Genomic DNA, 15,728 nt, shown 5'->3' with positions numbered 1-15,728 from the left:
TTAAATACATGATTTAGGGATGGACGTGAACAGAGGTTCTCCCCCCCCCGGCAACCAATTGCATCATGGTGCAGAGGGGAGGGAGATATTTGTTGTGATCACAGCTATGGAGGAGAGAGCAAGACCTCCTCTTCCCAACTACTGTGGTCCCAAAGAAAATGTCCTCTCCTGCCATGCTTAGTGTTTAGATTAAAATAAACCAGGTGCAGTTGCTAATCACCCGTTTAGGGTAATGCTGGGGTGGAAAATCTGTGGCCCTCCAGATGTTGTTCAGTTCCAGCTCCCATCAGCCCCAGCTAGCATGACTAGTAGTAGTCAGGGTGAAGGGAGCCATAGTCCAGCAACAGCTGGAGGATCACATATTCCCCATCCCCATGGAAATGTCTACTTTGACCCTGAATGGAGTTGGGTTGGCCATAGCAGTGTCACCACACAAACAGCCGGGGGGGGGGGGGGAGGAATCATACTACTTAAATAAAAATGCCAAGTCGTATTCTATGCAGGAAAATTTACATTGGAGGTTTTTGTTTTTTTACTATGACCCCCGCCCACCCATTTTTCCAGCTCTACTTCTCCCAGGTGGGTCCAGGAGAGACTCCTCCCTGACATCATGGAGAGCTGCACACATTAGATTATTTAATTTCTATACCTCTTAACAAAAATATCTCTTAAGTGGCATACAGAAAACAGAAGCAGCAACAGGCAACTTAAAACGTTACAAAGATATCATTACATATAAAAATGTTACATTAATACAAAGCTACTGATATACAGACTACGACCAATTTACATGTGTCCAATATGTGCACGGCCACTCAAGCGTGCATCCCAGCAACCTGGGAGTGGCCTGAAAAGGGGGAAGAAAGGGGTGGGGCATCGCACACGATTACCCAGAATGCAACCCCTTGCAAATCAGGGGGTGCCTGTACAGTGGTACCTCGGAAGTCGAACGGAATCCATTCTGGAAGTCCATTCAACTTCCAAAACCTTCGGAAACCAAGGCGTGGCTTCCGATTGGCTGCAGGAAGCTCCTGCAGAAGCAGAGTCGGACGTTCGGGTTCCAAAGAACGTTTGCAAAACGGAATAATCACTTTTGGGTTTGCAGCATTTGGAAGCCAAACGTTCAACTCGCAAGGCATTTGGGATCCAGGGTACGACTATATATGAATCACTATCAATTCGTTTTCCTCCTGACAAACCCTCCCTCTCAGCCTCTGGGTTCTCACCCAGGACTCACACAAACTGACAGCTCACCCACAAAAGTTTCACAACAAGAAAAGTTCCTGGAAACAGTGGGCGTTGCCCTAGTCTCCTGCTCTGGTCTTGCTTTTTATGGGCAGGTCCAAGGTGGATGGTACTTCCTCAGGCTGCCCACAGCTGTGTCCCATTCTGCACTCTCCACACCCATTTCCAGGTGCAGCAGGTTTGTTGAGTTTCCTGAGGGGAGGGGCCCAGAGGATGGTAAAAGGGTCTCCCTCCACTCAGCTCTTTCTTCACCCTCTGTCCTCTCCTTCTTCTCCAGCTGCGAAGGATGCAGCTCAGAATTTCCTGCAGGGTGGGTCTTTAGCTGGGATGGTCTCTGGCCTCTTCATCACCCTCAGCCTTTGTAGTTGGAGTCAGTCAGGGCCCCGCCCTCAGAGGCCAGGTGGGAAAAAGCCTGCAAGTCAGGGAGCAGGTCTATCCAGGACTCACAGCCAAGATGAGCTTGAGGGACCAACGTCTGACTCGGTAAAAGGAAACTTGCTATATTTCTATCCTTGCTGTGGAGAGCATTCCAAAATTTTGTTATCATTCGACAAGGGTGTCTGTGTTAGTGGACTGTGGATCTCCAGCAGCTGCTACCTACAAGCAAAGTGACCATGTAAGGACAGGATTCTTATGCTTTTTTAATTGTCAAAAGTCCTTGCAGTAGTTTAATGTTTTGTGTTGAACTGGGTGGTGGGAATAATGGTTTCAGATCCCAGCCCAGACTTGATGCAAACCGGCTCATCTGGGTATATTGTGCTGCTCATACTGTGCAGGGCTTTTGGGCAGCTTACAGTCTTGCCAGGTGTAGAGGCTTCAGATCTTGGCTCAAATTTTCACTGTGCACTCCGTGGAGGAACATCGGGAATATAATACGCTGCTCGTAAGTGCTAAATAAATCATTGCACGAAAGCGGTGATTTCTGCAAGTGCAAGGAAACCTTTCCTTCATAGGGGCCAGTTCATGTTGTGTGTAGACTCCCGATGACTCTGTCCTCCATTCAATGCTGAATATGTCAGTTCCCCTTTATTAAAAAGAAGTGTGCTTGGGAATCGCTGCCCCAGCTTTAGTGGCTTTCCAAGCCCTGTTAATGGAGAAGGAGTCATCTCTCAATGGCTTCATGGAACCTGCCCACTGAAAACCAGTTGCAGGAGAATGCCAAGAGAAATTTGTAGTGTCTTTTGGGCTTCTTGGGGGTGCTGGGTTAGCCACAGTGGAAACAGGGCTTTGTTCTGGTCCTGCAGTCATTTGCAGGTGGGACAGTGCTCCACTCATCTCGGCCTGCCCTCAGCCAGCCCCCACCTGCCTACCTTCTTACAACCGCTCCAGGCAGCAGCATTGCCTATCATCTTCCTCCCTATTAGTCTCGGTGTTGGCCATTGTAGAACTCAGCAGGGAGGAGGCAGTTGGGGCAAAACTAGAATGTTGGCTCTGCCTGTCATTGGCTCTGGCGCCACCTGTTGTTGGTCTCCCTTGCCTTCTGCCCCGGTGGGCGGGCAACAGGCATCACTGTTGCATGGCGATCCTGCATGCGTAAACCAGTTCACTGTGGCACAGAGAGGAGAAAGCGTGATATGCAGGCTTGGGGGCTATGCAGAGTCTGCCACCTTCCTTCTGGTATAGGGGTTGCTCAAAGGGAAAATGCAGTTTTTGTAAACAGCCTGCAGCAGTGACGATGCTATGTGTGTGTGTGTGTGTGTTTTGTGTCTCGTCTTGGCCAAAGACAGGTGTTGGGTGGACAGTACCAGGCACTGACAGACAGTCCCTTCTGCAATGCGTGCCTTATTCTTCTAGTGAAAAGCAACCAGTTGCTCAGTGTTGTTTAAGCTCCCAATATTGAGAAATAAAGCCAACTCAGCTGCGTTCTAGTCACCACCAGGGGCGGGGGCAGGAGAGGAGTTTGACCCAAGTTGGTCAGCTTAATAGCTGTGAATATCTTTCCCCTTCCATTAACTGTTTTATCAAATTTAACAATGTAAATTAGAAACAATGTGACATATTAGTGGCTAATAAATGAAACATTTCAATGTTCCCTTGTAACAGCTAAAATATAATACTAACAAAATAAAGGTCAGGATTTGGTGTAAAGATAAATCAGTATCCTATGATGTTTTTATCATTTAATTTACAATAGAGTCACAGGCAAGGATGTTGGAGAAACGGAAACAGAAACGGGAGCAGAAATTGCTGATGTTCACTTACCCATCTTGTGTTCAGAATGGAAATCAATCCTGCAAATGCAACCAGTATTTGCTGTTGCTTTGATCCAGCAAACAATATCACCCTATTACTGTTGATTGTAACATTTTAAGAACTCTCTCTCTCTCCATTTTTTTGAAGAGTGGGGGTAAATAAACCCACTGTAAACAAACAAACAAACAAACAAACAAACAAACACTTCTCCCTAGAATAATATGATTTAGCCTCCAGTTGAACTGATTTCAGCAAATGGACAAGGGAGTGAAATGAATTAGTACCTCCACAATAGCAAGCACGGCATAGCTCTATGTCGGTTGATACATAGCTCTTGCCTCAGGAGCCAAAATTATAGATCTTTGTAGCATCTGTGATTTGCTCCCTGGGGTGAGCTGTTGGTCCAGTGGGTTAGCAAGTTCTATCAATAAGATGTTTTTGAGGACTGTTGCTTTAACAGTGCATTGTTTTTTGTTCCGGGACACAAGTAGCTAAAAAGCCTTTAAGAAATCAGTATCCTGTACACCTTGGATGAATGCTCCTGTAATGCTTTTTGTGAACACCACCAGCATGGCTGCATTTTGCTATTCTTCTGGCCTTTCTTTGCTTTCATTCTTCTATTCTTGCACCATGAGGCTGATGGAGATGCCAGGAGGTCAAGCTAAGGATCAATAGCAAAAGAGTTCTTTATTGACCACAGGTGGCTTTTATCTTTGCCAAGCCTCATCTGGAGCACTGGCATGTTAGAAGCATGCCATGTCCTTTTCAATGGGCCAATTCACTTTCATTTTAAAATGTGGCATTGACTAAAAGCGTATTATGAGCTGGGGCCAGGTAGCGCTGGGCTGTGGGCAGCTGTCCGAGGCGAACCAGGAACCAGTGAGCCACAGCCCTTCCATAGAGAGGCAGGGTTGATACACAAGCCAGAAGCCATTGGGCCCTCCTGGAGTCCTGGTAGGGACCTGGTTCGACCAGAAGATCTGTTTGGCTCAAGTGTGCTTCTAACCTGTTTGGGAAAGGTCTTGTCAAAGAGTGGGCCAGCAGTAAATCACAGCGTTCAAAGTTGGATTTAACTATTTATTAGCAAAAACATGATCTTCACAGACTTGGCTGAGTGTCAAGGCTAATGAGCACAGCATCTCATCCCTGGTAGGGCTTACCCCAATACTGAAAGTCCCTGCCTCCCCAGGGCTTTCCCCAAGCAATCGGAGACTGTGCCTGCATGCAGCCTGCTGTTGCTCCACCCTTTCAGCTCTCTTCTGGTTCTGGGAGACAAGCGGGGAGGGGAGCTTGTCGCAGCAGGATGGGACGACACCCGTGACTCTTCGCCAGCCTGACTTATCTCTGCCTGTTGGCTTCCCTTCTCTGCGTCAGCTTCTGCCTCTGATTCTGGACTTATCCTGGCCACCGACTCTCCCAGCTCACTAAGCCCTGTTACCCCTTCAGCTTTTGACAACTCCTCTTCCCAGTCTTCTCCCTCTTCTCTCTCTGACCACTCATCACCATCCCACCACCACTCCCCGGGCTCAGCCTTCTTCCTTTGAGGGTTCCCCAGCTTGTTCCTCCAACCATCCCTCTGCATTCAACCAGTCCATGGTAGGTCTGTAGCTTAATGGTAGGTCATCTGCTTTGCATGCAGAAAGCCCTAGGCCCCTAGCTTCTATTCCCAGACCTAGGTAGGGTTGAGAAGACCCACTGCCCGAAACCCTGCAGAACTGTTGTGAGTTGGTGCAGATACTACTGAGCTGGATGAATCAGTGTTCTGACTCCCTGGATTAACTCCCACCTTACCTCTGACAGCTGCCTGCATCTCAACCCTGACTCTGGGAATCATGGCTATTGTGTGATGATGTCAGTAATAAGAAAGGAAAGTAGAGGCACTTCTGAATGGGGGGGGGGGCTTACAGTGTGAGCAAATTACCAAAAAGCAGTAATGGGTACTTTGGAATGAGTGACTTGTGGCATTGCTCAATCATGCAATTTGGAAACTGTTAAGGTATCTTTGCCCTCTTTTTATTCCGTGCGCAAAGCATTAATAACGGTGGGAAAGTGTTATCTGAATCAATACCCACCTTATAACAATGACTCCGGACAGTGAGAAGTTCATACCGTCCGGGGAGGAGGGGAACCTTAACTGCATAGTTTCCTATTGTACTGTCAGTCATGTATTCAAGCAGTTTAGCCATGAATGCCAAGCCCCAAATCTCAAATCTGGAGGATTAGAGCTGGGCCCGTTCTTTGCAGTTGATGTCTTTGCAGCTACCGGTAATTCCAAGGAACAGAAGCCTTACTTGGGCACTAAAAGGCTCGTGTGATGTCGGAAGAGCATGATTGTGGTCCCACTACCCTCTATGTGTTGGAGGCAGTGGAAATGGTGCACTGATCAATTCAGCCGGGGGCCTGTCAACTCCCTTCTTCATAGTCTCAGTGTTGACCTTGGATGGAGGACTTAAGTAGAAAACTCTGCCCCTTGCCTGTTTCTTTATTTGTGCTGGTAGCCAGAGAATTATAAGCTAAATTTGTGTCTCTGCTCTGAAGGTTCTTTCTGCATCAGTGCAGCTTATAGCGAAAACAATAAAATTACTACCTACCTACTACATTAGTTCACATTTGACAAATGATATATACAATGGAGGAGGAGCTATAGCTCTGCCATAGAGCTTGCATGCAGAAGGTTTCAGGTTTAATCCCCAGCCTCTTCAGATACCAGTTCATGATCTAAAGTGGTGTTTCCCAAACTTAGGTCTCCAGCTATTTTTAGAACTACAGTTCCCATCATCCCTGACCACTGGTCCTGCTAGCTAGGGATGATGGGAGTTGTAGTCCAAAACAGCTGGAGACTCAAGTTTTGGAAACCCTGGTCTAAAACCCTGGAGAGCTGCCACCAACCAGTATAAGCAGTGCAGAGCAAGATGGACCAGTGGTCTGAATGGTTACAAGGCAGTTTCCTATCTATCTTCCAGTAAGTGAATGCGAATGTCATGCAAATCCAAGCATGCAAATTGTTATCATCTTATTGGACAAGAAAAACTAATGCATGCAGATGGGGCATCAAAGGTATGGAACAGGCTATAAGTACAATGAAAGTGAGGTATGTTGAAAGATGAACAAATTAGTGGTGGGACACTCCTTGTTTGGGGCACTGTGCAGTCTAGGGGCACTGTGCAGCCCTCTCACAATTTTATTTGCTGTATTTGTATAGGCTGCTCAATTGCATCCTTAATGTATCATAAGACAAGCTACAGTATAGACTAATGCACTGGTAAATCACCAAATTGCTTTTCTTCCCAAGAGTAGGTTACATTTCCACCAAACGTGGATAAAAACACCTTTGGGTGGTTGTTACTTCTAGTGTTTATCTTTTGCGCATTTGCCAGTCTTTGCCCTACCACATTTAAAGCCATAGGCAGAACTAATTTTGAGTGGTTCTTGTTCCAGCGCTTAATATGCAGTTCTTGCCCAGAATCTGCATAAGTCTTCCATCTACCTAGTCTGGAATTCTATTCAGCAGCTGGCTGTCTCACACTGAGATGCCGCCAGGATCCAGTGTGCTATTGAACCACGTTGCTGTTAATTTTTAATGCTCTCCCTTCTGTACTAAAAAAAAAAAAAAGTTCTAAAGCAATTTGCCCCAGTGTGCCTAATTCATGTGGTCCATGGGGTGGTTTGTAGGACCAGATTTCTACACTTTTTTTTTGCAGCTACCTCCTCCTCCTCCCCTTAACCATGATCACCCATAAACATTGTATTGCCTTCAATGCATTTTGGCAATGCGTTCTTTTTAAATCAACAACAGCTGGAAGACTGGGTTGTTGTAGTGTAAGTGTTATGTGTTTTTGGTGTGTTTTTATACTGCAAACTGTCCTGTGACCCTAGGAATAGAAATTCAATTCAATTAATTAATTGTCATTATTTCTTTCTCTCTTTGTATAGTGGAAAAATGTATGAGTTCCATGCAAGCCGGTACTCAGATGATCAAACTCCGAGGCAGTTCCAAAGGTCTTGTTCGCTTCTACTACCTGGACGAGCACAAGTCATGCATCCGCTGGAGGCCCTCGCGAAAGAACGAGAAAGCCAAAAGTAAGTGTGCGTTGCACTCCACTCACATGACTCATTTCTGTGAAAGCATTTTGTTATAGGAATTCTACAGTCTTATATATATATATATATACAGTATACTATAAATGTTCATAAATGTACAAGGCAAACACATACATAAGTATATAAACCAATTACAAGTAGGTAGCCGTGTTGGTCTGACGTAGTCGAAACAAAAAATTAAAAAAATTCCTTCCAGTAGCACCTTAGAGACCAACTAAGTTTGTCATTGGTGTGAGCTTTCGTGTGCATGCACACTTCTTCAGATACACTGAAACAGAAGTCACCAGACCCTTATGTATAGTCAGAGGGTGGGGAGGGGTATTTCTCAGAAGGGTGGTGGGAATGGGGGATTGGCTGATAGGAGTGGTAAACCTGTTGACGACTGTTTCAGTGTATCTGAAGAAGTGTGCATGCACACAAAAGCTCATACCAATGACAAACTTAGTTGGTCTCTAAGGTGCTACTGGAAGGAATTATATATATATATATACCAAGTGCCTGAAATAGTACAGGAGAACAATCCTGAAGCCATTTTGACTTTCCCAAATTGACCTCAAATATTTCTCTGAATTTCTACAGTCTTTGGACTGTAGGGGTTAAACCTCCCTGTAAATACAGTCTGGCAAGTGTATCTGTTAAGCTGAGCACACAGAGATTCAGGAAGTATTTACCATCTCAAAGGAATGGCCAGGCTACCCAGAAAAGGCAATCAGATAAGGCATTATCAGGTATCCTGGCAGACAGGAGAAAAGCAACACACTCAAATTTCTGCTGGGGACCACCTCTTTCTGTGATGTATGTATGATGTTTTTTGGGGGGGTCTTGAGCTACAGGGTAGGCAATCTCAAGTGTCTAATAATAATAATAATAATAATAATAATAATAATAATAATAATAATAATAATAAATAAAAAAAATACTTTTGTACCCCACCTCCTTGCCCGGAGCCGGGCTGAGAGCAGCTAACATCATATAAATAATACAATATGCATAAAAAGAAGCAATCAATCGATTAAAATGCTTCCCAAAATTAATTCAAATTAATTTTAAAATTAAAACTGGACCAATGACAATCCTCAGGTTAAAATTGAAAGCGGTTAATACTCATCAGGACCAACTGTTTCCACTGATATTATAAGGACCTGTGAGAGGGCTGGGAAACCTCCTTTGTGCTTGTTCTTATACAAAGAGAAAATGAGTCAGACTGAACCATGACCAAAGGCCTGGTCTATATAAGGTCTATATAAAAGGTCTATATAAGAGCTTGCACAGCAATGCTCTGTGTTCCTCTCCTCCCTCCCTGCATGGGGTGAGTGGAGGACCCTGTTGCAACAGTTTAATAAAGATCAGGCTTACTAGCTGCTTTGCTTGTCAATATTTGCCTCTGCTATTTTCTCCTGCCAATAGAGAACCTATATAAGGACTATACGGGCCATGGGCGTACCCAGGATCAAAACTAGGGGGGGCAAGGGGAGGGGCCAAGGCACAGAAGGGGAGGGGCCACAAAGTGGGCGGGAACGGCGAACTCACGCTCCGCCGGGCTGTGCCCCTCCCTAGAAGCAGGGCTGGTGGGCGGAGGCGGAGCCCAGCCCAGCGGAGCGCGAGTTCAGCGTTCCTGCCCGCCACGCTTGGCCTTGCCTGAGGGCGCGCCGGGGAGCTGGAGGGAGGGTGCGGCGCGGCGCGGCGGGAATGGCGAACTCGCGCTCCGCCGGGCTGTGCTCCGCCTCTGCCCACCAGCCCTGCTTCTAGAGTAGGGCAGCTGCCCTAACTTGCCCCGTGGTGGGTACGCCCTTGATACGGGCTCTTGAATATTCCATAAGGGAAAAGGGAACAATTTTTTCTTACAACAATTTTAATTATACAAGGACTGTTTCAAGGTCCCTGAAACAGAGCATTACAGAGCACAGTGATGTTTCAATCTGGGCATTCACCAAGCAGGATTTCACATCCAGGATTGCACATTCCCTGCTGCAGGGGACGCATCCACACGTTCTGCTGTGTGAATAAAACAACTTAAACATGGGTCTTGCCAAATGAAAGGTGGTTCTTTCAAAATGAGATCCAGAAGTAATACAAAACACAAGTGAGAAGATTAAATATTTTTATTCTAAAGAGCAAGCAATACCAAGCAAGCACTTTGATCTGCCACTTGGAAGCCCTCAAGAAGTAGCGAAGTGACTCCCCCAGGTAGACTTTAGTTTGCACGACCCTGCGGCCAATCAGCCCATGCACGAGCTTCTTCCAAAAATTCTGTCCACAACCATCCCATTTATAGCTAGCTAGCCTGTGCAGCTTGCCTGACTGGCTACATGCAGATCATTCATTAGCCACCCCCTCCCAATGCCTCACTTTCTCAAAACAATGCCCAACATCAAAGAGGGTACTTACTCATCACTGTCTCTTCCTCCTAACTGATTAGGACATTATAGGCTGTTCTCATGCCATCAAAGAACTTAAGAGACAAAGGAGAGGGGGAAGGAACAGAGGGAGGAAGAGGGCAACCATACCAGATCACTAACTCCTCAATCTACAATTTATCTTCTGGATAGATTGCCCATACAGCATGTAATTTGGGGCAGGTGCCCTGAGTAACACAATCCTTGGGTTTCCAAATGATAACTGAATGTTCAGCAGCCTATCAGTCATGTAGCACAGTCTGCCAAATGGCCCCAATTCAGAGGTGGGGGTGAATAAAAATCAAACTCAGACCAGGTGTCAAATGTGGGATGGAAATAGTTTCTTTATTCACGAGTGAGTCTTTATCCCAACCTTTTGCATGATTGCCAAGCCCACCCCTTCACCTCCTCACCTCCTTGTCTTATTTTATTTTCCCCCCAGTCTCCATCGATTCGATCCAGGAGGTCTGTGAAGGAAAACAGTCGGAGATCTTCCAGCGCTATGCGGACGGCAGCTTTGACCCCAACTGCTGCTTCAGTATCTACTATGGAGACCACATGGAGTCTCTTGACTTGGTGTCATCCAGCGCAGGAGAAGCTCGGACGTGGATCACTGGCCTGAAGTATTTGATGGCTGGGATTAGCGATGAAGACAGCCTGTCAAAGCGCCAGAGGACTAGAGATCAGTATCCTTCAGTGGAGGGCAGGGGGGCCATGCAGTTTTGATGGGCACCTTGAACACAAGTTCTTCAGCAGCCCCCCCCCCTACATCCTCACTTCTGTTCCCCCTACCTATTTGCTTTTCCTCTTTGGGCCCAATCCACACCATCACTCAGAGGAGAAAAGGGCAAAGCAAGGGAAATATGATTCTTCCTTTCAACATTCCAGTCACTGCCAACAGCGCAGGTGAGCAGAGAGTGACATCAGGTCACTGCCAACTAAGTCCTGATCACAGTAGACCCATTGACACAAATGGACCTAAGTTAGCCGTTTCTGTTAATTTCCAAGAGTCTACTCTTTGTGGGACTAACATTGGTCACAGCTCATTGTATTGTTGGAGGAGCATTTTAGGAATTCTGTATTGCACACACTGCTTCTTCATTCGGTTTTATCTGTCTATATTTTATAATGTGATTAAGGAATGCCATCATCAACATAAATAGCAGCAGCAGCAACTTCTGGACACAGACAAGAGCAAAAGGGCCTAGGATTGATCAGATGGCCTTCCATGATTTTGTTTCTTCCTGATTTAAGCGCCTTGTGGTTTTTGAATCCCTTTATTTCTGTAGTCCCAGGGAATCAGCCTTCATTCCATTCCTCATCTTCTTCTTCTTCTTTTTATTGCAAAACGTTTCAATGTACACATTTATATCACAAGCAAAACGAAAAATCCAAAAAAGAAGGGAAAAAGAAGGAGAAAAGGGGGAAAAAGAAAACAAGAAAAGACATTTCAACATACACACAAAATACAGAATCAAAATACAGAATATTTGCAGTACATTTCTAATACATTGATTTACAAATAAATAAATAAACTGTTACCCCCACCCCTTCCTTTCCCTCCCCCTGTCCCCACCCGTCCACTTTCCCCTCCCCCTCCCGTTTCATCCATTTTTACTTATCTTGCCAATTATTTGATGACAGTTACAGTTTGAATGTCACCCATATTCTTCTCTCCTTTGCTTGCCATGGCAGAGTTGTCTCTTCTCTTTTCCTTGACTCCTGCTAAATGTGGTTGAAGCAAACCTTCGACGAAGCGGACAAAAATGGTGATGGCAGCCTGAGCATCAACGAGGTGCTCCAGCTGATGCATAAGTTGAACGTCAACCTACCAAGGCAGAAAGTCAAGCAGATGTTCAAGGTAAGGGCACTCCATTCACAGCTGCATCTCTACAAGGCAGAGTGCAGGCGGGGGGGGGGGGCATAAACTGCAATATAAACACTGAACAGACAGCTCCTTTACCTGTTGGGCTCTTTTGATGACTGCAGCCCCTGCAGACCTGTTTTTCTTCATCATTCCTACCACCAGATGTCCTCACTTTCATGCTTCTTGTATGTTACTGGCATGCGAGTCACACAATGGCCACAGAAGGTGCGACCTTCATTCTCCAGGCTTAACAGTGCCCCCCCCCCGGGAGCTGGTTAGTTTCTAGAATTACCATCATTTTTTTTGCATAGCACCAAGTGTCAAGATGAGGTTTGCAGGTTCCTGATTTGTCAGAACTTGGAGAACTGTTGAGGGAATGAACCACACTAACAATGATTGGGCTTTCCACCTCTGAAAAGCAGGAGCGCTCTCCCTTCCTGTGGGCTCCAGCAACTGGGATGCTTGTAAAATCCAGAATCGCAAGGGGAAGGATCTCTCCCCTGCCCTCCTGGCTGCCTGCCTTCCAGCCTGCTTCTGCTCCTCATCCTCCTTTCTCCTGCTCCGGCATCTAGGGCTGCAAAGTCATGCAAGACTTTCAGGAAGGTCCCATGACATGGAGAGGCAGAAGCTGTCAGCGAGGCTTCAGAATTCAGAGCAGGAAGGGGAAATGTGGTGCAGAGAAGGCCTGACTGGCGTTTCACCTGAGCCAAAGCCCAGCTGGCCAAAGGTGTTGGGAAGGTGCTCAAGGATCCAGCTGGCCACAAGGTGAAGGGTGAGGCCTCAGACTGTTCCCAACTGGGCCCTCCAAAAGGAATTGCCAGGTTGTATTTAGTGGTGGAATCGTGTGCAACACATCATCCTGCCGGTTGAATGATTCAGTGGTTGTGGCTATTTGTGCTCAGGGCAAAAGGGGCTTGGGGACCTGGGGACCTGGATTTTTGGTGCACCTCTGTCCCTAGAAGCCCAACACTTCTTGCATCCATCATCAGAGCTGCTGCATATTTCCTATTTGTTATGAGGGCGTCCGGAACACAAGGACCATCTGTCCCTCTGAAGTGTAGCTGCTGTGCTTAGCCTGTACCAATTTGTGCTCTTATGATGATAGGCTCTGCATCTGGTGGGGTGCGGGGGTGGTGGGGTGGGTAGGAAATCTGCCACCAGGCATACAAGGGCTGCCTCTGAAGCCTGTCTCTGCATTTTGGCCCTGACCTATTTTATAATTGAATGGGGGAAGATTAAAGCAACGCTGGCAAAGTGCAGCGCTATTCAAACGTCTTGTTGCGTACTTCACAACGCTGCTGGGAATTCGGACTTTTGTGGTAGGTGAATGTGTGTGTGTGGCTTATGAAGTGCACAGATTCCCTGGTGTCAGCAGAATCTAAAAGTGTTGCTGGCACCAACAAAAATGCTGGGGATTAGGGGGGGAGCAAGGAATAATTTTCCCTCCTCAAATGCCCAAATCTGCCATTGTTTGTCCAGGTAAAGAAGCTGCGCTCTGGAAGCAGAATGTGTATGTGTGTGCTGAGACTTAAAGGAGAAGGATTTCTCTTAAACAGCAGTTTTCACTTCCCCCGCAAAGCTGCTTTTGTTGATCCTTTTCAATTGAATTTCTTATATATAAAGCGGAGCTTCAGCAACTCCTGCCTGACATATCTGTTTTCCTTTGGTCTCCTTGCTAGAGCTTATTGGAGATGGAAGTTCTTTAAGTCTGTAAATACGGCCTTGCTGGATTTGATCCTCTAGCCCAGGGGTTAAGAACCTCAGCTCTGGGGGCTGAACTTAACCCCCCCACACACACACCTCCAGTCCTCTCTACCTGACCCTCAAGACTCTGCACCCTCTTCTAGTGATTTTGCCTTGCTGTAATGTGTTGTTGAATTGTGATGCTTGCTTGCTTGCTTGAAGGGTGGTGATTGGTGTGTCTTTGGCCACCATTGGTTTGCAACTCCAGAAGCAATGTGACCCTCAAGTTGAAAAAGGTTCCCTGTTCAGTATGAGAAACCCGTGGCCCCAGCCTCATTTTATGTGGCCCCTGACACCTTCCAAAGTGGCTCATTCATTTCTCCCTTGCTTCAGTTTCTTGCCTCTCTGGATCCTGTTTTTGTGTATTTAGTACACCAAAGTAAGAAATGGTTTTTAACTGCTTTCCAAGACAGCAGCTGTGCTGATCTTTTGCATTTCTTTTTAACCCCCAGCATACTTATTTGAGAGTTACCCCAATAAACCCAGTGAGACATACTTCTGAGTAGACCTGCAAAGGATTGAGACTAGTAATATAATAATAATTAATAATAATAATAATTTATTATTTATACCCTGCCCATCCGGCTGGGTTTCCCCAGCCACTCTGGACAGCTCCCAACTGAATATTAAGAACACAATACAGCATTAAACATTAAAAATTTCCCTAAACAGGGCTGCCTTCAGATGTCTTTTAAAAGTAAGATAGTTGCTTATTTCCTTGACATCTGATGGGAGCAGGTGCCACTACCAAGAAGGCCCTCTGCTCGGTTCCCTGTAACCTCACTTCTCGCAGTGAAGGAATCGCCAGAAGCCCCTTGGCGCTGGACTAGTAATCTGGACGTGGCTAAAGTTAAAATTGAAGCAGGGCAATCTTTTTCTGTGTTAGATAATCTACAGCGCTTTTCTCCCCATCTGCTGTTGGCTCCCCAACAGATTGTCCCAGGGAGCAGTGAAAGCTAGTCCATGAGTGTAACAAACAGGGCACTGCTTCACCAACCTCAAGTCTGCCCTCAACCAGACTCATGAGCTAGAAGTGACCCGCCAAGCCCTTCCTCATCTGAACAGGAATTGGTTTCTGATTTCTACCCGATATCATGCAATATTCTCTTTCTCATCTCCCTGATGTTGCCTGTAGTTGCTCTTGCTTCTGTCTCCCTGTTTCTGTGAGCTCCAAAAGCTTGCTCCTTACATATTATAACTTCGAAATAGGGATGTTTTTGGGGGGACGCAGGTGGCGCTGTGGGTTAAACCACTGAGCCTAGGGCTTCCCGATCAGAAGGCCGGTGGTTCGAATCCCTGCGACAGGGTGAGTTCCCGTTGCTCGGTCCCAGCTCCTGCCAACCTAGCAGTTCGAAAGCACATCAAAGTGCAAGTAGATAAATTGGTACCGCTATAGCGGGAAGGTAAATGGCGTTTCCGTGCGCTGCTCTGGTTCGCAAGAAGCGGCTTTGTCAGGCTGGCCACATGACCTGGAAGCTGTACGCCGGCTCCCTCGGCCAATAACGCGAGATGAGCGCCGCAACCCCAGAGTCTGTCATGACTGGACCTAATGGTCAGGGGGTCCCTTTACCTTTACCTTTAGGGATGTTTTGGAAACTATGTCAGAAATGGGAGCATATATTGCTGCAATTTGCAGGCCTGTGTGAGGTCAGGAATGGAAATCACACAAGCAAATTTGAGCAATATTCAACTATTGTTGTGGTTGTTTTTAGTCTGCAAACATTATATAAAGAATTGTGTTTGGGTTCCCCCCCCCCTGCCTTGTTTTCGATGCTTCCCTTCCTTGAGGGAAGGGAGAATAATCGTGTTAGTTTCAGCAGATAGCAAGATGAATAATGTGGGTTTTAGTGGAAGTCAATCTGTGGAGGAAAAGAAACAGGACTGAACAGGATGGGCGCCCTTGCCTCTTTCCATCCCTTCTCTGAAACAACCCAAGCCTTAAACCTCTCACACATAATAGCTCTTTCACAATCTCTTCCTTGATTTTCCTTTCTTTATGCACAGACCCAGAGGCCTCTTTAAAAATTACCGCTGATGTGTAACACGACAGTGTTGTCTATTAAATTGTATGGAGCTTCAGAGGCTCCCGTTGCATATGGACTTTATTAGCCTCCCCACACCATTAATTTTCCTTCCAGCATACCCTGTTCATTTTAATCATAAGGCCTGAGGCCACTAGAATC

At 46.3% G+C, this 15,728-nt stretch overlaps 1 protein-coding gene across 3 annotated transcripts in view; it reads left to right on the top strand.

Annotated features, from left to right (window-relative positions):
• Window positions 1-15,728, top strand: part of PLCH2 (phospholipase C eta 2) — a 331,389-nt gene that overhangs the window by 197,247 nt on the left and 118,414 nt on the right. For all 3 annotated transcript variants that reach the window (XM_060276184.1, XM_060276182.1, XM_060276183.1), the window contains 3 exons: window positions 7,372-7,518; window positions 10,378-10,623; window positions 11,669-11,796. In XM_060276184.1, the coding sequence (XP_060132167.1) occupies window positions 7,372-7,518; window positions 10,378-10,623; window positions 11,669-11,796 (521 nt within the window). The remainder of the gene's footprint in view (window positions 1-7,371; window positions 7,519-10,377; window positions 10,624-11,668; window positions 11,797-15,728) is intronic.

The sequence above is a fragment of the Zootoca vivipara genome, chromosome 6 (genome assembly GCF_963506605.1).
Source record: "Zootoca vivipara chromosome 6, rZooViv1.1, whole genome shotgun sequence".
Taxonomy (NCBI): Eukaryota; Metazoa; Chordata; class Lepidosauria; order Squamata; family Lacertidae; genus Zootoca; species Zootoca vivipara.
Note: the sequence above shows the minus strand (reverse complement) of the source record. Positions and strands in the feature narration are given on the sequence as shown.